General features: G+C 35.9%; 1 protein-coding gene across 3 annotated transcripts in view; it reads right to left on the bottom strand.

The window, feature by feature from the left end:
* LOC103785882 (ankyrin repeat domain-containing protein 36A-like) overlaps positions 1 to 26243 on the bottom strand; it is a 132795-nt gene that overhangs the window by 94289 nt on the left and 12263 nt on the right. For 2 of the 3 annotated variants that reach the window (XM_063594781.1, XM_063594782.1), the window contains exons 2-11: positions 8469 to 8497; positions 8302 to 8374; positions 6603 to 6631; positions 6436 to 6508; positions 4749 to 4777; positions 4582 to 4654; positions 2871 to 2899; positions 2705 to 2777; positions 991 to 1019; positions 816 to 888 (exon numbers count right to left, since the gene is read on the bottom strand). In XM_063594781.1, the coding sequence (XP_063450851.1) occupies positions 816 to 888; positions 991 to 1019; positions 2705 to 2777; positions 2871 to 2899; positions 4582 to 4654; positions 4749 to 4777; positions 6436 to 6508; positions 6603 to 6631; positions 8302 to 8374; positions 8469 to 8497 (510 nt within the window). Of the gene's footprint in view, positions 1 to 815; positions 889 to 990; positions 1020 to 2704; positions 2778 to 2870; positions 2900 to 4581; positions 4655 to 4748; positions 4778 to 6435; positions 6509 to 6602; positions 6632 to 8301; positions 8375 to 8468; positions 8498 to 23978; positions 24047 to 26243 lie in introns of all 3 variants that reach the window. The other variant, XM_063594779.1, reaches the window with a different exon arrangement.

Genomic DNA, 26243 nt, shown 5'->3' with positions numbered 1-26243 from the left:
ATTCTCTAAAGAAGTTTCGTGAAATAGCTATTTTATCCAAGAGGTAGCTCCTGGAACAAGGAAGCCAATGTATTCATATTCAAGTTTATCTCATTTTTATAACTAAAATCAACAAAACATGTATCTCTGATGCCTAATAGTAACAAAAAGGAGTAATGAGTCAGTGTGCTTTATCCCAATTCTAGCATTGTTTCCTGCTTCCAATAGTTCCTGGAGCTGCCAAAATCTAATATTTTTTAAGCACATATTCCAAATGCATGTGAAGTGAGTTCACTCAGATTTTCTCAGCAGAAACCCCTAAATTATATAAATAACTTCTTTTCCCTCCTTCCTGCCTGACAATCCCTCGTCCTTGGGAAAATAATTGCTACATCAGGGGTCTCCTTAGTTCTCGTGCTACAGTGTCTATGGGTTATTACTATCAGTTTTCTGTCTTTTCTTTGCAGTACGATGTGACGTCTGTAAAATCTATACTTCCTCTCTTTCTCCTTCCACCCTTAGTGAAACCACGGTGTAGAATTAAAGCAAAACTATGCTGTTCCCCAGAGCCCCTTATGTCTTGAACCTCTCTCCAATATTTCTTCTTCCCAATTTCAATGTGGGGAAGTGTATAATCTTACTGCGAAGATCACGTTCCAAGCCAGCAGCATTAGCGTCACCCAATAATTTATTACAAATGAAGACTCTCAGACCTGCTGGATCAGAATGTGCAGCTTCGGCGAGCCCCCCACCCGCCCTGCGCTGATTTATTAGATGTAGAGAAGTTCTTTTCTATCTGGATTGAACATGACATTGAATGTGTTTTGCAAAATTACCTGTCCCAGATTTTTCTCCATCCTTTATTTCTGTGGCTATATTCGAAACAGAACCTTCCTCGTCAGTTGTAGCCTGAATTGAATTTGAAAGAAAATAATAAATAAATAAGTAAATGAAGTATGTTTCATAGACTATAGATTTACTAGTTCACAATATAAATGAGAGTTTAATTACCTTCAAGGCTGGTTGTTTCTGAGAAGACACTGAAAGGCAAAAGGGATAATCACTCATATGTAAATATGATAAAGTTTTCCATACATTCATGCGGTGTTAGCATCAAGCTGTATCCGCCTGCCTGTATTAGTGTAGGCTTTGATATTTTCTACTTTATGTCTTAAGCCAGGAGCATGACACAAATATACTAAAGAAAACAGAAATAGATGTGTCACGATATATTCCTAACTATTTCAAACATAATATGATTTCTCGTATATCTAAAAGAAAAATAAATCAGTGTCAATATCAAAAAGGGTATGCCCAGTGATCACGACTAATGTGATCAAAAATCAGAGGGGAAACTCAATCACCTGGGAAAATGTCAAAGCAGGTGGCACATGCACCCACATGTCTTTTATGCAAGATATCCAAATGACTTACACCATTATACTGCAAACATTCATCATGTTCATTAACTTGCCCAGTAACTGAGAAGGTACACAATTACAGTGACACTTCAGTTGAATGTACACGTCATGTCTCTGTCTCTTCAGTGAAGTGTCCTAAATTGATCAGCTTGGATATATGTTTCCTGAATCTGAGTAAATAATATTCATTATTTCTCATATCCATGTGGTGCAACAATTTGCCTAAGTTTCCTGTATTCTCTAGTTTAGCCTTCCCGGACATTTCTTCATCCACTCATGGCAACAAAGTATAATATATAAACCTCAATAAAAAGCATCATCAATTATCAATTTTGACATACTTCTACTAAATAAAACTGCTAAAAGCATTGGATATTAATAAGCTTTTGTACTTGGAAATCACTCCAATATTCATTGAAAATGACCGTTTTAAGAGTCAGTTGATGAACTCAACATTATATTTGTTTTTAAAATTGTCTTGTTAGGAGGATCATACTAGTCTCTAAATAATATTCATTAAATAGCTATTTTATCCGTGAGATAGCTCTTTGATGAAAGAAGCCAATGTATTGATATTCAAGTTTATCTAATTTTTATAACAAAAATCAACAAAAGATATATGTCTTATGCCTAATAGTAGCAAAGAGAAGTAATTAGTCAATGTGGTTTATCCCAATTCTAGCTTTCTTTGCTTCATCCAGTAGTTCCTGGAGCTGCCAAAATCAAATCTTTTTTGTGTAAATATGCTAAATGCATCCGAAGTGAGTTCACTCAGGTTTCCTCAGCAGAAACCCCAAAATTACATAAATAACTTCTTCTTTTCCCTCCTTCCTGCCTCACAATCCCTCTTCCTTGAGGAAAATCATTGCTACATCAGTGGTCTCGTTAGTTCTCGTTCTACAATTTTTACTGGTTATTACAATCACTTTTCCGTCTGTTTTTATCAATACGATGTGACGTCTGTAAAATCTATACTTCAACTCATTCTCCTTCCACCCTTGGTGAAAACATGCTGTAGAATTAAAGTAAAATTATGCTGTCCCCTGAGCCCCTTATGTCTTGATCTGCTCTCCAATGTTTCTTCTTCCCAATTTCAATGTGGGGAAGTCTATAATCTTACTGCGAAGATCATGTCCAAGACCAGCAGCATCAGCGTCACCCGAGAACATATTACAAATGAAGAATCTCGGGCCTGCTGAATCAGAATGTGCAGCTTTGATGAGCCCCCCGCTGATTTATTCAGGTAAGAGAAGTTCTTTTCTATCTGGACTGAACATGACATTTAATGTGTTTTGCAAAATTACCTGTCCCACATTGTAGTCCATCCTTTATTTCTGTAGCTTTATTCAAAGCAGAATCTGTCTTGTCACTTGCAGCCTGAAAGTAATTTGAAGCAAATTATCAATAAAGAAAGTATGTTTCATGGACTATACAGTTACTAATACAAAATATAAATGAGAGTTTAATTACCTTTGAGGCTGGTTGTTTCTGAGAAGACACTGAAAAGCAAAAGGGATACATAATCACTCATATGTAAATATGATAAAGTTATCTATACATTCATGAAGTGTTAGCATCAAGCTGTATCCCCCTGCCTGTATTAGTATAGGCTTTGATTTTTGTGTCTGGGGACTGGAACATGACAGAAATACACTGAAAAAAAAGAAATACAGGTTTCACAAAACAAACCCTTACAATGTCAATCATGGTATGATTTTTCATACGTCTAAAACTAAAATGAAACAGTGTTAGTATCAATGTGAATATGCCGAATGATGAGGACAAATGTGATCTAAAATCAGAGGAGCAACTCATACACCTGAGAATCAATGTCCAAGCAGGTGCTACATGATCCTCCATGTCTTTCATGCAAGGTATCAAAAGGATTTACACTAGTATACTACAAACATTCATCATGCTCTTTAGCTTGCCTGATAACTGAGAAGGTACACAATTACAATGACACTTCAGATGAATGTACACTTCACGTCTCTTAAGTGGAAGGGAGCTAAATTGATCAGCTTGGATATATGGTTGGTGAATCCTAGTAGATAGTATTCATTATTTATAATATCCATGTGGTGTAATAATCTGCCTACATTTCTTGTATCCTCTAGTATAGCCTTCAGAAATTTTCTTCATCCACTAATGGCAGGAAGGTATAATATATAAACCTCATCAAAAAGTACAATAAATTACACATATTTATACAAAATGCAATGGCTCCTGGCATTAGATATTAATAAGCTTTTACATTTGGCTATCAGTCCAATATTCATTGAAAATAACCATTTTAGGATTCAATTAATAGATTTAACATTATTTTTGTCTGCAAAATTAGTCTACTCTGGAATATCATTGTATTATAAAGAATTTTCACTAAATAGCTATTTTAATGGAAAAGCATTTGGAAAATGCTTTGGAAAAAAGCTTTGGAAAAAAGCTAATATAGTCGTATTAAATTTAAACTCATTTGAATAACTAATAAAAAATATATGTCTGATGTCTGATACTAATAAACAGGAATGAGGCACTGTGGTTTATCCCAACTCTAGCACTCCTTCCTGATTCTGGTAGTCATCAGAGCAGTCAGAAATCAAATCTTCTGGTATGCAAACATTCTAAATGCATCTGAAGTGAGTTCACTCAGGTTTCCTCAGCAGAAACCCCAAAATTACCTAAATAACTTCTTCCTTCCCCTCTTTCTTGCCTTGCAATCCCTCTTTCTTGATGAAAATAATTAATACATCAGTGGTCACTTTGTTTCTCATTCTCCAGTGTCTACGGGTTATTATGACAACTTCCTCCCTCTGGTTTTAGCAGTACCATCTGACATCTATAATTTCTGTTACTTCTTCTCTTTCTCCTTCCCCTCTCCATAGAAACATGCTCTGAAATAAGAGCAAAATTATGCTGTCCCCCGATCCTCTTATGTCTTCAACTGTTTTCCAATGGTTCTTCTATCCAATTTCAATGTTGGGAACTCTATAAGCTTGTTACTAAGATCATGACCGAGGACCAGCAGCATCAGCACCACCTGACAACTTACTAGAAATGCACAATCTCAGGCCTGCTGAATCAGAAAGTGCATTTTCAATGACACCCCACTGATCTATTCAGGGGTGGGACGTTGTCTTCTATCTTGAGTGCGCATGACATTAAAAGTGTATTGCCAAATTACCTGTTCCAGATTTCCCACCGCCCATTATTCTTGTGGCAATATTCAAAAGAGAAACTTTCTTTTTAAATATAACCTGAATGGAAAGAGAAACAAAATAGTCAATACATAATATATATTTCATAGGCTATAAAATAAATAATTCAAAATATAAATGAAAGAGTAACTACCTTCCAGGCCGATTGTTTCTGAGGAGACACTGAAAAGTAAAAGAAATATATAATTCATCATATGTAAATATGACAAAGTCATTCATGCAGTGTTAGCATCAAGCTGTATCCTCCCGCCTGCACTAGTGTAGGATTTGATGTTTTACAGTTTGTGTCTTTGGGACAGGAACATGAGGAAATACACTGAAGAAAATAGGAATACACGCTTCCAGAAAATATACAGTCAGAAATTACAAAGAGGTATTATGCGTTATGTGTGTATTACTGAAATAAAAAGTGTCAATATCAATGTGGATATGCTGAATGATGAAAAGAAATGTGATCTAAAATCAGAGGAGCAACTCATACACCCAGGAATCAATGTCAAAGAAGGTACTAAATGCTACTGCATGTTTTTCATGCAAGACATCAGAGGGATTTATACCATTATGCTGCAAGTATTCATCACGCTCTTTAACGTGCCTCGTAATTGAGCAGGTACACAATGACAATGACACTTTAGTAGAATGTACACTTCACAAGTCCTCGGTGGAAGTGTCGCAGCTTCAACAGCTTGGATATAGGTTGGGATAATCCTGTATATAATATTCTTTATTTCTCAAACCCATGTGGTGTAATAATGTGCCTACATTTGTTGTGTCCTCTAGTTTAGGCTACAGAAAGGTTCTTCATCCACTCATTGCAACAAATATAATACATAAACCTTATCAAAAAGTATAATAAATGATCAAATTTGACATACTTATACAAAATAAAGTTGCTACGAGCATTAGATATGAATAACCTTTTACATTTGGAAATCACTCCAATATTCATTGAAAATAAGAATTTTAAAAGTCAATTAATGAATTCAACATTATTTTTTTTTCTAAAATAGTCTGGTATAAAATATCATGTTATTCTCTAAAGCATTTTCATTAAATTGCTATTTTTATCCAAAAGTTAGTTAATTGAAAAGCAAAGCCAATATACGCATATTCATGTTTATCTCATTTGAATAACTAATATCAACAAAACGTATATCTCTGATGCCCAACAGTAACAAAGAGGAGTAATGAGTCACTGTGGTTTATCCCAGTTCTAGTACTCCTTCCTGCTTCCACTGTTTCCTAAAGCAGCCAAAATCAAAGCTTCTTTTACAAAAATGTTCGAATATGCAACTGAACTCAGGTTTCCTCAGAAGAAACCCCGAAATTACATAAATAACTTCCTATTTTCCCTCCTTCCTGCCTGACAATCCTCTTCCTTGAGGAAAGTCATCACTACATCAGTGGTCTCCTTAGCTCTCGTTCTACAGTGTTTATGGGTTATTACCATAATTTCTCCATCTGTTTTTAGCAATACGATGTAATGTCTGTAAAATCTATACTTCATCTCTTTCTCCTTCCTCCCTTGGTGAAAACATGCTGTAGAATTAATGCAAAATTATGCTGTCCCCTGACTCCTTATGTCTTTAATGGCTCTCCAATGTTTCTTCTTCCCAATTTCAGTGTGGGGAAGTCTATAATCTTACTGCAAAGATCATGTGGAAGATCAGCAGCATCAGTGTCACCTGAGAACTAAAGAATCTCAGGCCTGCTGAATCAGAATGTGCAGCTTCAATGAATCCCCCGCTGATTTGTTCGGGGAAGAGAAGTACTTTTCTATCTTGACTGAACATGACATTAAATGTGTTTTGCAAAATTACCTGTCCCAGATTGTTGTCCCTCCTTTATTTCTGTGGCTATATTTGAAACAGAATCTTTCTCGTCACTTGTAGCCTGAATGGGATTTGAAACAAAATAATCAATACGTAAAGTAGGTTTCATAGACTATACGGTTAATAGTTCAACATATAAATGAGACTTTAATTACCTTCTCAGCTGGTTGTTTCTGAGAAGACACTGAAAAGCAAAAGGGAAACATAATCACTCACATGTACATATGATAAATTTATCCATGCATTCATGCAGTGTTAGCATCAAGCTGTATCTTCCTGCCTGTACTAGTGTAGGCTTTGATGTTTTCTACTTTTTGTCTGGAGACTGGAACACGACAGAAATACACTGAAAAAAAAAGGAATACAGCCTTCACAAAATATACCCTTACAATTTCAAACATGGTATGATTCGTGATACATCTGAAACTAAAATAAAACTGTGTCAATATCAATGTGGATCTGCCGAGTGATGAGGACAAATCAGAGGAGTAACTCACACACCTGAGAATCAATGTCAAAGCAGGTGGTACATGATCCCTCATGTCTTTCTTGCAAGAAATCAGAAGGATTTACACCATTATACTACAGACGTTCATTATGCCCTTTAACTTGCCCAATAACTAGAAGGTACACAATTACGATGACAATTCAGTTAAATGTACACTTCACGTCTCTTTGGTGGAAATGTCCTAAATTGATCACCTTGGATATATGTTTCCTGAAATCTAGTAGATAATATTCATTATTTCTCACACCCATGTGGTGTAATAATTTGCCTAAGTATCTTGTATCCACTAGTTTAGCTTTCTGAAAGTTTCTTCATCCACTCATGGCAACAAACGATAATGTATTAGCCTCAATAAAAATATCAATTACCAATGTTAACATACTTCTACAAAGTAAAACTGCTACAAGCATTAGATATTAATAAGTTTTACATTCAGAAATCACTCCAATATTCATTGAAAATCACCACTTTAGGAGTTAATTAGAATTCAACATCATTTTTGTTTCTAAAATAGCCTTGTTGGGAGTATCATGTTAGTCTCTAAGGAAGTTTCATTGAATAGCTATTTTATCCAAGAGTTAGCTCCTTGAACAAGGAAGCCAATGTATTCATATGCAAGTTTATCTCATTTTTATAAGTAAAGTCAACAAAACATGTATCTCTGATGCCTAATAGTAACAAAGAGGAGTAATGAGTCACTGTGGTTTATCCCGATTCTAGCATTGTTTCCTGCTTCCAGTAGTTCTCAGAGCAGCCAAAATCAAATCTTCTTTTATGCAAATATTCCAAATGCATCTGAAATGAGTTCACTCAGGTTTCCTCAGCAGAAACCCCAAAATTACATAAATACCTTCTTCTTTTTCCTCCTTCCTGCCTCACAATCCCTCTTCCTTGAGGAAAATAATTGCTACATCAGTGGTCTTCTTAGCTCTCATTCTACAGTGTTTATGGAGTTATTAGGATCACTTTTCCCTCTGTTGATAACAATATGATATGATGCCTATAATATCTATTACTTCATCTCATTCTCTTTCCCCTCTTGATGGAAACATGCTGTAAAATTAAAGCAAAATTATGCTGCTCCCTTAGCCTGGTATGTGTTGAACTGCTCTCCAATGTTTCTTCTTCCCAATTTCAATGTAAGGAAGCCTACAATCTTACTACTCAGATCATGACCAAGGACCAGCAGCATCAGAGTCACCTGAGAACTCACTACAAATGAAGAATCTCAGGTGTACTGAATCAGAACGTGCAGCTTAGATGAACTCCCCACTGATTTATTTGGGGAAGGGAAGTTCTCTTCCATCTTGATTGAACATGACATTAGAAGTGTTTTGCAAAATTACCTGTCCCAGATATTGGTCCCTCCTTTATTTCTGTGGCTATATTTGAAACAGAATCTTTGTCATCACTTGTAGCCTGAATGGGATTTGAAACAAAATAATCAATATGTAAAGTAGGTTTCATAGACTATACAGTTAATAGTTCAACATATAAATGAGACTTTAATTACCTTCTCAGCTGGTTGTTTCTGAGGAGACACTGAAAAGCAAAAGGGATACATAATCAATCATATGTAACTATGATAATGTTATCCATACATTAATGCATGGATAGCATGTTAGCATCAAGTTTTGTACTCCTGCCTGTATTACTGTAGGCTTTGATATTTTATACTTTGTTTCTTGGGACTAAACATGAAGGAAATACACTGAAGAAAATAGGAATACAGGCTTCAAGAAATATACACTGACAATTTCAAATGTGATATGACTTTCTCCATATGTCTAAAACTAAAATAAAACCATGTCAATATCAATGTGGATATGCTGAGTGATGAGGACAAATGTGATCTAAAATCAGAGTCCAACTCATACACCTGGGAATCAGCGTCAAAGCAGGTGATACATGCACCCGCATGTCTTTCATGCAAGATATCAGAATGATTTGGAACATTTTACTGCAAACATTCATCATGCTCTTTAACTTGATTGATCAGTGAGAAGGTACACAATTATAATGACACTTTAGTTGAAATCTCTTCAGTGGAAGTGTCCTAACTTAATCAGCTTGGATATATGTTTGGTGAATTCTAGTATGTAATATTCATTATTTCTCACACCCATATGGTGTAATAATGTGCCTACATCTCTTGTATCTTCTAGTTTAGCCTTCCAAAAGTTCCTTCATCCACTCATTGCAACAAGGTATAATGTATAAACTTCATCAAAAAGTGTAATAAATTAGCAAATTTGACATACTTATACAAAATAAACTTTCTACAAGCATTAGATATGAATAAGCTTTTACATCTGGAAATCACTCCAATATTCCTTGAAAATAACCATTTGGGAGTGAAGTAATGAATTCAACATTATTTTCACTTCTAAAATAGTCTGGTTAAAGTATCATGTTATTCTCTAGAGAATTTTTATTAAGTTGCTATTTTATCCAATAGCTCCTTGAAAAACAAAGCCAATGTATGCATATTCATGTTTATCTCATTTGAATAACCAATGTCAACAAAACATATACCTCTGGTGCCCAATGGTAACGAAGAGGAGCAATGAGTCACTGTGGCTTATCCCAATTCTATCACTCTTTCCTGCTTCCAGTAGTTCCTGGAGCAGCCAAAAATCAAATCATCCCTTATGCAAATATTCTAAATGCATCTGAAGTGAGTTCACTTAATCTAAGAGTTATAATTTAAAAAATCATTTTATTTATACTCATGAAGATTCCTGATGTTTTTACATTTCCTGGATTCAGCAGTTCGACTTTCTCACTGTCTCTTCATCCACTTTTGCAAAAACATACACATCAATGAAATAATGTGTAATCAGATTCCTATGAAAATAAACTAAACAAAGTTTCTAAATCACTAGAGACTTCTTTTCTTATAAATAACCAACCAATATGACATAATACATATATATACATATGCCATGATTGTCATGATTATTGGCAGTTATCTGTTTAGTACTCTAAAAATGCATTCTTTGATTCCTTTTTTTTTAAAATCTAGTTTCACATGATATACCATCGGGGTCTCTCAGGTTCTTTTACAAAATAACTACCTCAGCAAACACAGCTTTCCAAAAACAAAAACAAAAAACAAAAATCTGATGTGAACGAAGCATGTATCATTGATGTGCAAAACTTCTAGGGAGAAGAAATGAGACCCTGTGGGTTACCCTCATCCTTCTAACTTCTGCTTCTGCTTTCCATTAAGCGACTTCCCACAAGTCTCCTCATCAGAAACCTCCAAATTACCTCACTAGCTGCTTTCTTTGTTTACACCTGCCCAATTTGACATACATTTTTTTCGTTCATAAATCTAATATCCATATTGGTGGACTTGATTCTTTGACCTCCACATTCGTTTCTTCATTATTTTCACCACCACTGTATGTGACATCTGTACAATCCCATTCTGACACATGTGAAGATAAGGTTTTGCTTTATTAACATGTTAAATGTGTCAGACACTTGACTAATGTGTACAAATTCCTTCTTCACAAAAGCAGCCCCATGGCCTCCTCTCTCCCATAGACACTCTTTCACAGCTGTTCTTCACTCACATCGGTTTGAGTATCTATCATCTCTCATTTTGTCTCTATGCTTTCACCTCATATTATGAGTTATTATCATAGGCTCAGCAGCCTATCTTACCTGTTTTCCTCTCCAGCAGACAGTACTGAGCAATAAACTAGGATTTTCCAGGATATGAACACTTTTATGTACACAACACTTTGTGGAACTATTTTATGTTTAACTACCCATAGCACCACTATGTTTATGCTTTCCAGAGAAACAAGCTCTGAAATTTTAATGAATATAACCTATTTAAAAACTTATTCAACTACAATGACAGTCTCTCCTTGATGCACCAAAATCTTCAGAAACAACTTGTGAAGACTTGAGAACATGTCAGTAATTGACATGAAAAATGAAGCACTGACATAATTTTTTGCAGGTATAAAAAAGACAAGCTGAGATCCTTACTAGATCCAAGAAGAGCAAAGTACGTTAGACAGGAAATAAATATGGAACAGAAATATTTTCACTTGTAATGAAAATTCCTCTATTTACAGTTTTCAGAAGAGAAAAAAATACACACACACACACACACACACACACACTCACACACAAAAACCAGAGCAATATGGCTTTACAGGGTGTTTCTTCATCAAAGTCCTATTTGTCATTTGACATCTGGGAACACTCTATAAGGATCAACAAAGGGGTTCTAAATTGTGATCTGAGTAGTTTAGGGTTTAACATTCATGAAGGGGAGCCAAGAGGACAAGTAACACTTTGACCATTGGCCATTTCCACTCCTTACTGTCATTCTCTGAAAAGCACACACTGGATTTTCTCAGGGTCATGACATGTCAAAAATACATGCTTTAAGGGGGAAACAGTTGCAATCAACGTAGCCATGGGAGAGATGCAGCTATGCTTGCTAGGATTTCCAATACTTCTGTTTCATTTCTAATATAATACAAATGAGTAAAAGCAACCACATAAGCATATCCATGCTGGTATGTCACCATATTTATGTCCATATGGTATCAACATGAAGAGAGCATAATTAAATATGCTGCAGTCATCACATGGCATATCATTAGATCATACAATAAATCAAATACCTCACTGGGTCAACACGGATAGATCTGATATATATATATCACTGATTTTACAAAGACCAAGTTGCAGTCATTGTGTGCACTGTCTGAACTTTTCTACAAGGTTTTAATACACAAAATCAAGTTCTACATGTTATCTAGGAATATGCACATATGTTGTAAGAGGTTTTTAATGTGCATTTGGGTGATTTCATTTTCTTTTTTAAAAAAAAATTTAATTCCAGTTCTTGGTTACATGTCGTCAATAAGTTTTAGTAGTATAGAGAACCCTAAGACCATAACAGCTCAGAATGTCTGTCTTAAAGGCTATGTCTACCAAAGAGTCAGGAAAGCATGACTACTTACTTTCTTCATTTTTAAAACTCAGAGGTACCCCACACACACTCCCAAATAAAACTGCACACAAGTTCTTTAGTTTAATTAGGTCCCATTTGTCAATTTTGGCTTTTGTTGCCATTGCTTTTGGTGTTTTAGTCATGAAGTATTTGCCCATGCCTATGTCCTGAATGGTACTGCCTAGGTTTTCATCAAGGGTTTTTATACATTGAGAACTTAATTTTAAGTCTTTAATGCATCTTGAGTTAATTTTTGTATAAAGTGTAAGGAAGGGGTCCAGTTTCAGTTTCCTGCATAAGGCTAGCCAGTTTTCCCAACACCATTTATTAAATAGGGAATCCTTTCCCCATTGCTTTTGTCAGGTTTGTCAAAGATCAGATGGTGTAGGTGTATGGCATTATTTCTGAGGCCTCTGTTCTGTTCCATTGGTCTATATATCTCTTTTGGTACCAGTACCATGCTGTTTTCATTACTGTAGCCTTGTAGTATAGTTTGAAGTCAGGTAGCATGATGCCTCCAGCTTTGTTCTTTTTGCTTAGGATTGTCTTGGCTATATGGGCTCTTTTTTTGGTTCCATATGAAATTTAAAGTAGTTTTTTCTAATTCTGTGAAGAAAGTCAATGGTAGCTTGATGGGTATAGCATTGAACCTACAAATTACTTTGGGCAGTATGGCCATTTTCAAGATATTGATTCTTCCTAACCATGAGCATGGAATGTTTTTCCATTTGTTTGTGTCTCTTATTTCCTTGAGTGGTGGTTTGTAGTTCTCCTTAAAGAGGTCCTTCAAATCCCTTGTGAGTTGTATTCCTTGCTATTTTATTCTCTTTGTAGGAATTGTGTATCGGATTTCACTCATGATTTAGCACTCTATTACTGGTGTATAGGAATGCTTGTGAATTTTGCACATTGACTTTGTATCCTGAGACTATGAGGAAGTTGCTTATCAGCTGAAGGAGATTTGGGGCTGCGACAATTTGGTTTTCTAAATATACAATCATGTCATCTGCAAACAGAGACAATTTGACTTCCTTTCTTCCTATTTGAATACCGTTTATTTCTTTCTCTTACCTGATTACCCTGGCCAGAACTTCCAATACTATGATCAGAGTGAACAGGCAACCTACAGAATGGGAGGAAATGTTTGCAATCTGTCCACCTGAAAAAGGCCTAATATCTAGAATCTACAAGGAACTTAAATAAATTTACAAGAAAAGAACAAACAATCTCATCAAAAAGTGGGCAAAGGATATGAACAGACACTTCTCAAAAGAATACATTTATGCAGCCAACAAACATCTGAAAAAAAGCTCATCATCACTGATCATTAGAGAAATGCAAATCAAAACCACAATGAGATAACATCTCATGCCATTTAGAAAGGCAATCGTTAAAAGGTCAGGAAACAACAGATGCTGGAGCAGATGTGGAGAAATAGGAATGCTTTTACACTGTTGGTGGGAGTGTCAATTAGTTCAACCATTGTGGAAGACAGTGTGGTGATTCCTCAAGGATCTAGAACCGGAAATACCATTTGAGCCAGTAATCTCATTACTGGGCATATACTCGGTGTGTGTGTGTGTGTGTATATATATATATATATGTACAGTGGCTTGTTCCTGTAATCTCAGCTACTCAGAAGGCTGAGGCAGAAGTATCACTTGAGAAGCCCAGAAGTTTGAGAACAGCCTGGGCCACATAGCAAGACTCTTTATTAAAAAAAAGTCATGCAGGCTGGGCACAGTGGCTCATGCCTGTGATCTCAGCATTTTGGGAGGCCAAGGCGGGTGGATCACATGAGGTCAAAAGTTTGAGACCAGCCTGGCCAAACATGGTGAAACCCCATCTCAACAAAAATACAAAAAAAAATTAGCTGAGTGTGGTGGCACACGTATGTAATCCCAGCTACTCGGGAGGCTGAGACAGGAGAATCGCTCGAACTCAGGAGGCAGAGGTTGCAGTGAGCCGAGATTGTGCCATTCCACTCCAGCCTGGGTGACAAAGTGAGACTTCATCTCAAAAGAAAAAAAAATCATGAACTTTTGTACATGCCTTAGACTTTATAGGAAAAAAAGTATAAGACTTTGATGCTTTATTACAGAGACTCTCATGATTTGTTACAAAGCAGTTCTTTAGAAACATACTTGGAGGCTATACTAAAATTATTATTTATACTATTTGTAGGCAACTAATGAATTAAGAACTCTTATTTCCTTTCTTATGTGCTTAGCATATACTTATCAAATGCAAAGAAGAATATATTATCAAAATTTGGTTTACCTTACATGTGAATTGCAGTATAAAATAGTCATAATTCTAACAGAATTATATCAGACTGACAGAAAATGGCATCATTAGTAGAATCAATATAATGAGCAGGCATTGTCAAAGAACATGATTTCTGGACAAATGAACCAGGTGCAGCTAGAACAGCAGTCCCCCTTATCTGCTGTATGTGTAGAAAACACATATTCAACATGATGTTCCTCTTCTCTCACACTGCAACAACAATCATCAGCACAGAAGATTTCTGTGACCAAATATGTATTTTTCCCCAGCAACAAGCAAACAATCAATTCCTATGGGTGCCCTGTAATTCTGGCACTATCTACTTGGGGATTGTGTCAGATCCCACAGGTTGAGGGCTCAGTACCACAAGGCTATTCCCCAACAGCAGTTACAAGTCTGGGCCTCCAGAACTTCTAATCAACTTCCAGTTGGACTTCAAATTGGGTTTCCCAGGACCCCCTCTTCGGTTTGATTAATTTACTAGAGTGGCTCAGAGAACTCATGGAAACACATTTACCAGTTTCTTATAAAGAATATTAAAGGATACAGATAAAGAGATGCATAGTGCAAGATATGGGGGGAAAGTAACATGCTTCCATGTCCTCCCAGGGCACTCACCCTCTGGGAACATCCATGTATTCTCCATACGCCTTCATGTATTGGAGAGGATCCAGGCAGCTGAATACAGCTACCTGGATGCTCTCCAAATCCAATCCTTTTGGGATTTTATGAAAGCTTCATTACATAGGCATGACTGATTAATTGAACATTCAGCCCCTCTCACATCCCAGGAGGTGAGGGGTGGGGCTGGAAGTCCCAACCCTCTAATCACACCCTGATCACTCTGATGATGAGCCCCACCCTGAAGCCATCTGGAGGCTGCCTGTCATAAGTCAATCATTAGCATACAAATGATATCATGTTGGAAATTCTGAGGATTTTAGGAGTTGTATGACAGAAAATGGGGTTGAAGACCAAATATATATTTCATAATATGACATTGGTGGTTTTATTGACTGCAGATTCAGGTACCCATGGTCAACCATGGTCCATAAATAAAATTCCAGATGTATATACATCATAAGGTTTAAATTGCCTAAGATTCTGAGTAGTATGACAAAATTTGAGCCATTACATCCCAGTCTGCCCAAGATGTGAATCGTCCCTTTGTCAAGTGCATACAAATTATACATGATATCTGCTCACTAGTCATTGACATAATCTGTACCTAACATCCAACCAACAATATCATCATGGTTCACGGATCCAAGATCACGTGAAGCAGATGATCTTCTTTCTGACATATAGTCAAATAGAAGGTCAATAGTAGCCTAAGACTACATGGCAATGCCTACTGCATTTGCCTCACTTATCACATAGCCATTTTATCATCTCACATCAGTGCAGAAAGTAGGGTGACTATAGTACATGATATTTTGTGAGCTCACATTCACATAACTTTTATTACAGTATATTGTTACCATTGATCTACTTTACCATTAGATATTATTAATCTCTTATTGTGCCTAATTTATGCATTAAATTTTATTATAGATATATATGTATTTTTAAAAATTATTGTACACATAGAGTTCAGCACTATTCATGTTTTCAGGCATTCACTAAGGGTCTTGAAATGTATCCCCCATGTGTAAGAGGAAATTACTGTACTTATTTTGTTGAAACACAACAGTTTCTCCACCTCTTCAGTTTAAACTATTTAGGATAAAGCACTCTAATTCAAAAAATCTAGGTCTATGAAAACTGTACTCTATTCTATGGCAAAACACAGGATACAGAGTAGGGTCAAGGATCCCTGCAAAGACTTTTCAGCTGCCAGTGCAGAAGAGCCTAAGAGAGATCAGTGTCCTTACTCTCACTAATCCTCTCCTAGGGAAGATTCTGGTAAGTTTGCTTAGTTCTAGCTATTCATTCACCCTATGTAAGGCACAAACAATCCTTAAATTCAGCTTTCATTTTTAGCTCCTTCAAAAAAACACAAACAGAGAAAATATCACTCCCTTAAAAGCTTATCCAATCTGAGTGTTGTTTCCTTGTCAGAGAGAAGCTTATAAAGAAATACTGGGAATGGTATGGCAAGTTGCCAGGGAGTACTTTCTAATATATAAAATATATATAAAGGAACCATAAACTCACTGGAGCTACCAAGATGTGCCAACAGTTGTCTCACTACCTAGTGGGAAAAACAACAACAACAACAACAACAAATCTTTGTCACTTTATGTAAACAAAAATAGTATGACTCTCTTGGCATTTTTCATGATGGAGAACCTAGTTATAAGTGAGTCATGTTATAATAATATAGACTGTTTTCAAAGTGATCGCTCAAAGAAAGAAGGTGAATAAGAAACATATTTGTATGCCTATAGTATTCATTAGCTGGTCTTATTTCCAACTGCAAGGTAAATAGGAAACACTTTCTGACTCCAGTTTTATAAAGTACAACCTCTTGAGATTGTCCCTTTCCACTGCTAGTCTATCTGGACCCATCTCACAGAAAAGGATGATCCAATTAGTGCTGTGTAGTACACAGCATGAAGTCGTTTTCCTCAACCCTCCCCATTATGTGGCAAATGTCTATATAAATTATGCTTTTTCAACATGTAAAGCATATGCCATTAAATCCTACATTAATAAACTAAAAGCAAAAAAGCACAATGGATAGCTTAATTGAATACATTCAATTATCTTGGAAATTATGTTTTGTAATATTGAAAAAGATATCCACTATGTTATCCTTAATATATGACTATGCTGGACATATCAAAACTATGGGGACAGCAAAAATATTAGTAGTTGACAGGGGTTAGTTGTGAGGGAGGAATAAAAAAAGAGACAAATTTCAGGGCAGCGTAAGTATTCTAATGGCGGGTACATTTATTATACATTTGTCCAGCTTTATAGAAGGTACAATACCAAGAGGGAACTTAAATATAAACTATGGACTTTGGATGATTATGATGCATCAATGTAAGCTTCTCAGTTGTAACAAATGTACCACTCAGGTGGGAGATATTGAAAATGGGGGGAGCTATGAACGTGAGGGGGGATGGCGTATGTGAAAAATCTCTTTAGGTTCTTTTCAATATTGCTGAGAATATTAAACTGCTCTTAAAATAAAGTTGTTAATTTTTTAAAAAGATTTTCACTGAATCTTCTATTACTAATATATTGCTATATTATATTACCATATATTATAGCAAGACGTACTCAATTTGAAACACAATATGAATATTCTCTCCAGAATTATAGTATATAAAAGCACATAAAGCAAATAACTTAACTGTATTAACAGGCAAGAAAATAACTGATAAATGATTGATTTTTTAAATTTCATAATTATAAACAGAAATTTAACAAAATATAAAACAAAACTGAACCATCTACATAATTAAAATGAAACAAATTTTTTATTTTAATTTTAAATGAGAAATCATTACTTATTTTATCTAACCATTTTACTGAAAGGTTAATCGAATAAGAACAGATTATAATTACCTAATATTGCCATAGTAACTTCTGTACAGAGACCTGTTAAATATTCACCAAAATTCCAAAATCTAACAGCACAGAAACTTAGTATTTCATATTAAGTTGCAACTGACACAAATGAAATAAGCATCATGCTATGTTATATTACCATGTTATTCACTATCAAATAGAATTTTTAAGACACCTAAAATTAAGTTGGGGCTGTAACTGCTGTGAAGAAAATAATTCATGTAACAGTCATAAGACTGTCATTCTTAGAAAGGCCTACATGCAAAACTGGCCCTTTGCTGGTGTTTGGAAATTTGCATTTTAAAGGTTTGTCACCATTTCCTGAGAAAAGTAGCTCACTGTACCTAAACTGTTTGCATAAACAATGTGGTTGACTCTGAACAGCTGCTTTTCTTCTGGAAGTGTGGAATTTTTGTAAATGTGTGAGACAGAATGCCTATGTAACTAGCTTCCATAAGAACCTTGGATACTGTGTAAGTCTCTAGTCAGACTCATACTGGTAGACAATATTGCCCAAGTGCTGTCAAAATTCGAAGCCACAGGAATTCAGCACATCCTGGTAACTCCACAGGAGAGGGCTCCCGGAAGCTTGTGCTTGGCTTCCCCAAGACTTGCCACATGCCCCTTTGCCCTGAGCCAATTTTACTTTGTATTCTTTCACTGTAACAAATCAAAGCCCAGAGTAGGACTGTTTGCTGAGTCCTTCCAAGTGAATCACCAAACACAGAGGTGGTCTTGGGAAACTCTGACATAGTGGCATTATATGAAATTAGTTTTCTTTAAGGTGATGTGACCTGTGACTACGATCAGAAGGCTGTTTATAAAACACCTTTCCCTCATCTGTTTTCCTTAACAGTTGCCTTTGAGATTCCTGTATTTCTGCATGAATAAATCCATAAGGGAACAGAAATAATTATGCCAAAAAATAATGAAAAACAAGCAGCAATCCTATTTTAACCAGAATACAAATTTGAGAATACGGATGATTAAAAATATATCCCATAGTATGAAAGCTTCTAGAAGAGAAACAAAAAGATCACAGCCAATTGTCTTCAACTCACCAAGGTTTCTTTTATAATAACTGGGGATCAGGCCAGGTGCAATGACACGCACCTGTAGTCCCAACTACTCCAACAGCTGAGGCAGGAAGATTGCTTGAGATCAAAAGTTTGAGGCTGCAGTGGAGATTGTGCCTGTGAACAACCATTGCACTCCAGCCTGGGAAACAGAGTGAGACCCTGTCTCTAAAATGCATTAGTAGGCTGGGGGCGGTGCCTTACACCTGTAATCCAAACACTTTGGGAGGCTGGGGCGGGTGGATCACAAGGTCAGGAGATGGAGACCATCCTGGCTAACACAGTGAAACCGCGTCTCTACTAAAAATATAAAAATTAGCTGGGCGTGGTGGTGCAGGCCTGTAGTCCCAGCTACTTGGGAGGCTGAGGCAGGAGAAGCGTTTGAACCCAGGAGGCAGAGTTTGCAGTGAGCCGAGATCGCGCCACTGCACTCCAGCCTGGGCAACAGAGCGAGACTCAGTCTCAAAAAAAAATCTATTAATAAAAACATAAGTAAAATAATTTGCATCATTCAGGTCATTATGATAATTATAGAAATATATGTAGCCATTGGATATAATACTTACTATCGATCATAGAGCTCATTTAATTTGTTTCTAATCTTTTTTCTTAAGTTCTTATAAAACTAAAAATATCTATAAAAACTAAAAATCATCTGTTAAGGGCCGTTCTTCATAGAACAGGTCAAAAAGTCAAAAACTGCATTTAAAATATAGGATGAGTTATCCACTTCTCCTCCCAAACAGTGGGTTTTTCTTATTAAGGGCCAATAGGACTTTAAACTCACTTTGGAGAATAAAGGAAGTTATAGACCAGCACGATGGCTCATGACCATAATTCCAGCACTTTGGGAGGCTGAGGCAGGAGGATCACTTGAAGCCAAAAGTTTGAGACTGGCCTGGGTAAGAGAGAGAGACCCTTGTCTCTAAAAAATAAAAAATGAAAAAGTTAGCTTGGTGTGGTGGCATATGCTTGTAGCAGTCTCAGTGACTTAGGAGGCTGAGGTAGGAGGACCACCTGAACCCAGAAGTTTGAGGCTGCAGTGAGCTATGATCACACTATTGTACTCCAGCCTGGGAAACAGCAAAAGACTCAATCTCAAAAAAAAAAAAATCAAGAAACTTATATATAGATGGTTAAAGGTGTGGTAATCCAACTGACCAAATATTCCAGCTAAGTAACAGATTACCAATATTTGAAGAAATATAATACCAGAAAAGTGTTTTACATTAAAACTATGTCGTTTGAAAATTTAAAAGACACCTTAAGTGTCTTAACTTAATTTGACAATTTAAAAGACATTTAAAGTTTGAAAATTTAAAAGAAACTTAAAATCTTAAAGGAGCAGCATCACTTACACTGTCACTGTGCTAAAGATATAAAGAAGTTTAGCATTAAAGATTAATAGAATACCAGATATACTTTAGAACAGGTAGCTAATTTTCTTAAAAGAAAATCCTATATAGTTGTCAAAAATACCTGTGTTAGAAATGTGTTCTAATAATATTTTCTTTAGGGATGAAATTCAAAAGAAAACAGTAAAAGCAGAGATATTACAAGAGGTCATGAAAAGGGAATTGCACTAAAACAAAGTGTTCCAGAACACAGAGACTTGGTATACTTAGCATATCATCTTATATTTTTCTCCATGACATTATATAAAAGACGTCAGCTTCTCCAAACTGCTCGTCTGTAGGCTACTTCTTTTTTTTTTTTTATACTTTTAGAGTATATGTGCACAAAGTGCAGGTTTGTTACATATGTATACATGTGCCATATTGGTGTGCTGCACCCATTAACTCATCATTTAGCATTAGGTAGACCTCCTAATGCTATCCCTCCCCACTCCCCCGACCCCACAACAGTCCCCGGTGGGTGATGTTCCCCTTCCTGTGTCCATGTGTTCTCATTGTTCAATTCCCACCTACGAGTGAGAACATGCGGTGTTTCATTTTTTGTCCTTGCCATAATTTGCTAAGAATGATGGTTTCCAGCTTCATCCATGTCCCTACAAAGGACGTGAACTCATCATTTCTTATGGCTGCATAGTATTCCATGGTGTATATGTGCCACATTTTCTTAATCCAGTCTATCATTGTTGGACATTTGGGTTGGTTCCATGTCTTTGCTATTGTGAATAGCTACAAACCACTGCTCAAGGAAATAAAAGAGGATACAAACAAATGGAAGAACATTCCATGCTCATGGATAGGAAGAATCAATATCATGAAAATGGCCATACTGCCCAAGGTAATTTATAGATTCGATGCCATCCCCATCAAGCTACTAATGACTTTCTACACAGAATTGGAAAAAACTACTTTAAAGTTCATATGGAACCAAAAAAGAGCCCGCATCACCAAGTCAATCCTAAGCCAAAAAAGCTGGAGGCATCATGCTACCTGACTTCAAACTATACTACAAGGCTACAGTAACCAAAACAGCATGGTACTGGTACCGAAATGGAGATATAGACCAATGGAAAAGAACAGAGCCATCAGAAATAATGCCGCATGTCTACAACTGTCGATCTTTGACAAACCTGAGAAAAACAAGCAATGGGGAAAGGATTCCCTATTTAATAAATGCTGCTGGGAAAACTGGCTAGCCATATGTAGAAAGCTGAAACTGGATCCCTTCCTTACATCTTATACAAAAATTAATTCAAGATGGATTAAAGACTTACATGTTAGACCTAAAACCATAAAAACCCTAAAAGAAAACCTAGGCAATACCATTCAGGACACAGGCATGGGCAAGGACTTCATGTCTAAAACACCAAAAGCAATGGCAACAAAAGCCAAAATTGACACATGGGATCTAATTAAACTAAAGAGCTTCTGCACAGCAAAAGAAACTACCATCAGAGTGAACAGGCAACCTACAGAATGGGAGAAAATTTTTGCAACTTACTCATCTGACAAAGGGCTAATATCCAGAATCTACAAAGAACTCAAACAAATTTACAAGAAAAAAACAACCCCATCAAAAAGTGGGCGAAGGATATGAACAGACACTTCTCAAAAGAAGACATTTATGCAGCCAAAAAACACATGAAAAAATGCTCATCATCACTGGCCATCAGAGAAATGCAAATCAAAACCACAGTGAGATACCACCTCACACCAGTTAGAATGGCAATCATTAAAACGTCAGGAAACAACAGGTGCTGGAGAGGATGTGGAGAAATAGGAACACTTTTACACTGTTGGTGGGACTGTAAACTAGTTCAACCTTTGTGGAAGTCAGTGTGGCGATTCCTCAGGGATCTAGAACTAGAAATAGCATTTGACCCAGCCATCCCGTTACTGGGTATACACCCAAAGGATTATAAATCATGCTGCTATAAAGACACATGCACATGTCTGTAGACTACTTCTGATTGAAACTTGAAACTCTCGAAATGCGGCTGTGTTATGATTCCATGTTGGAGAGAGTCGGGATGTATGTGCTTTGGACAAGCTGGTTCCAGTTACTACTGCCAGACTTTTGTTTCAGAATGCATCCAGAAGAACTTATCAGGGATTTCAGTACAAACTAAGTATTTCCACAAGGAGCAGATAAGAAGACCACAGTTTTTCTCACACATTACCCTTAGGTTTTGACAATTCTGTAAAAGTGTGGGCACATATACTCAGAAGTCAAGACCATTTTCCCTGACCCTGTGCACGTAGCTTCTGCAGTTACAAAAGGGTTACGCAGGATCTTGGTAGATTTGTTCCTCCATATTTGGACAACAGACATATCAATCACATCAATAGCCCACATTACACCTCAAAAATGGTTCTTTTGAAAAGGGTACCGCCAAAGAGCTTTTAAAAGTTAAATCTAATTGGCTTTTGAGTAATCTTACTTGTTAGAATTCATACTCCCTCCTTAAAATTCTCACTTTTTTTATTTTTGCAACATCACTTCCTCTGACTCCTCTCCTACTTTTCTCTAGCCACTGCTCATTCTCCTTCACCAACTCTTTTTTTCCTGGGGGTGGGGAGGGAAAGTTGACATTCCCAGGGTTTTGTCACAGGATAGCTTCTCATTCTACATCTGCATCATGGACAGCTCATTGAGATCGATGACTTTGCCTAATAATTATAATAACATCATTCTACGTCTGCATCTCCAACCTCAGATTTGGAGGGAAGGGAAGTTATTCTTCCCTGTTGACCAGCTGTACTTCTCCAGTCAGTGAACATGTCCTACTCCTTTCTTGTGTGCAGTATAAAGGCCAGTACACAACCTGGAAACCTATGAATGATCCAAGATTTCTCTCTCCCCACTAATGTTTTACATTCAATGTTCACTAAATCATATTAACTGTACCTCTTTTCTGCTTCTGCTTTATATTTCTACTGCCACCAAATAAATATGTTTATATTTCCTAGATCAACATGGCCTCTTCACTGATGGTTTTCACAGGAAAAAAATTCCCTATCAACTATTATTGTTTTTTTATAAATAAAAAATTAAGTAAAACAAATAAAGAAGGCATACGGGCAAGAAAAAGACCAACATTTTAAAATGAGTAAATGGAGTAAATTTACTTTATTTTACCATGGATGGGTGAACACCTTACACTAGATTGATAGTAGTTCAAGCATCAAACTACAAGGAAACTAAAGCTTCAACTACTGCAAAAGCTTCCTTTCTCTAGCTTACTTTCTTGTACTCAGAATACAACATATAATATATATAACATACCAAATATGTATTTTCAACAGCATGGGGATTGGCAGCACTAAATCCCAAGTTGTTCAAGGGCCAACTGTAATTATTGATTCATTTAGTAATTGCAAAGAATTTATTTTACAAATTAAATAGAAGTTCTAATTATATAAAAAGTCTAATTCATTATTATGTGACTATAAAAAAACATACAACATAATAACTTAAAAATTTGTTTTCTTATTTACACAAAAAGTCATCTAGAATATTGGGAACCATAATTAAATAATAATTTTTTTCAAACAATACTGAGATTATAAATTACCTACAATTAACTTTTTAAATAATTATAAAATCTAGACTACTATTTTTTAAATGTGTACAATTTAAACAGTGATTTTTTTAAACTGCTTTTTTGTAATCAAAACATCTTTATTCTTTTTTATCTATGGTAGTACCATCAAGAGTAATTCACTATCAGAAATCTCACCTGGATTGCTATTTATAGAAAGCTCTTCAAGTTTCTTTCTTTTGTATTCATTAATTAGTTCCAAAATGCTATTCATAAAAATAAATGAAATTAATATTTTAATACTATTATCAAAAACATTTACCAAATATACTAAATTATTAGAGTATCTTGAACAATATCAGGATGTTAATTATCCTATACACTTCTCTTCTGTAAGCTCTACAAACTGCTTAGTACCTTTCCAATTAAATAATAAAAACAGGTGAAGTACTCATGAAGTGAAGGCAGTATAGCTCAGCAAACTATCTCACATCAGCTTGACATAATGGAAAGTCACCTTCCTGGCTCTTACTGGAAGGTCCTGGCTCTATAGCCAACAGGTATTTGCTCTTAAACAAGTTGCTTCTCTTAGGCACAATGTCTTCTTCTAGATTTTACTATCTTCTTTCACTAGGTTTTTATATAGGTTTAATGAAGTAGCATTTTTAACATTCACAGAGAAATAGTAAAGCAGTGGAGTTTGTTCTTGAACTTTATTGCTGAAACTATTTTGAAATCCCAAATCAAACCCAATGTGTATTTTTTCATAGGTTCTAATATTCAAATGCTTCAGTTTAAGAAAAATGTTAAGTCCTAATTTTGCTTATTGTTCTATTATTTCTGGCTTATAATTCAGTGTATCTCAACTATTTCATAATTCATAAATAAATTAATTTATGAATATATTATTTCATTAAAATAGGTAACACGATTGTTAACTATTATTGAGCTCATCAATTCCAAGGGCAGAAAACTAACAGATGTCAAGATCTGGCTTGGGCTACCACTATTACTTCTCTACAGACTCTAACTGAACGAGCAGATGTTTGCTAGAATGATGGTTCATCTCCATCAGTGATGTTATCTCCAACTGACATGGAAGACAAAACCCTACTTTCATTTTTTTTAAGTTCCATGAAGTAGATGCAAGTTGACATTTTCTCATTTCCAAGATACATACTAACAAAATATTTACACAACACCCCATGTGTTACTTATCTCCATTCTCAGTTTATAGATCACCTTACACAAATGTTTTTGTAGTGAAAAATCACAATTCTAATATAAGGGGCCACCCATTTTGTTTTGATTCAAACTATGACTTAGCCAGCAAACAGTCAAATGACCTTCCCGTGACTGCAAAATATGAAATGCTTCACCATGCTAATATTCTCCGTATTGTTCCAATTTTAGTATTTGTGCTGCCAAAGCAAGCACAAAGCCTTACTTTTACATATAACTGCTGATAAGTCATGGATGAGGGTTAGCTCTGTTAAATCTAACTAACAAACTTGAGACTTAGATAATTCCAATGAATGGCTTCCTGTGAAGTAGAATCCGAAAATATTTTATAAACTTGAGATAGTGATGCAAGCAGCTTGAGAGATCTTCATTATTATAGAAAACAGATCACTTGAGGGGCCAACCACAAGTTGATGCCTACTACTCTAAGGAAGGATGGCATAGAAGCTTTCAATGCCTGAGAAAAGCTCTTATGCTGTTTATATAAAAAGTCTCAGGGTACAGATCTGGTAGCAATAAAGAAGAACACTGTGATCTCTTTCTACAACATTATTTGAATATCTCTGACAGTTTAGAACTATCCCAACTAATATTTGCTTTAAAGAGAAAAAAAAGGGACTCAAAAAATAACTCACCATGAAGGTCTAGAAGCCCAGGTTAAAATGTGGGCTTCATATCAGGTTTTGAGTGTGGGTGAAAGTGTCAATTTGCTCCGTATGTATGTTGATAAAGTTAGAATATCCAGCTAACAGAGCAAGGTTCTGCTGTTTTGGAAACAATGGCTGAGCATATAAGTATGTGCAACTGAACTAAAAAAAAAACAGTTGTAACTTTGAAGCCTTTTTATGGATCAACATGAAGATTGAGGGATGTCAAACAGAAAGGGCATCCTGGTGGCAAAGGTTAATCACTACCAGACTGCAAGAGTACTTTCAATGGTAAGAAAGCAACAACAGAATCAATGAAAACAAAGCAATGATTAGAATGTCCTTTCCCCTTCTCCTTCTGACTTGTAGACACTGATTGTCTTCCTTGGACTTAGGGAACCCCTTAGGTTCTTGAAAAATTCCATGATCAGGCTATAGTAGATGGTCCCCAGTACACAGCTCAAGGTTTTTTGATAAACTGGACATTTTGAGACCCAAATAACTAATTAGAAAAATCAAAGATGTGAAACTACTTTACCCTATGCATAGGGGTTATACTGGAAATAAAATGGAC

Source organism: Pan paniscus, chromosome 12 (genome assembly GCF_029289425.2).
Source record: "Pan paniscus chromosome 12, NHGRI_mPanPan1-v2.0_pri, whole genome shotgun sequence".
Taxonomy (NCBI): Eukaryota; Metazoa; Chordata; class Mammalia; order Primates; family Hominidae; genus Pan; species Pan paniscus.
This window is presented reverse-complemented; position numbering and strand designations above follow the sequence as displayed.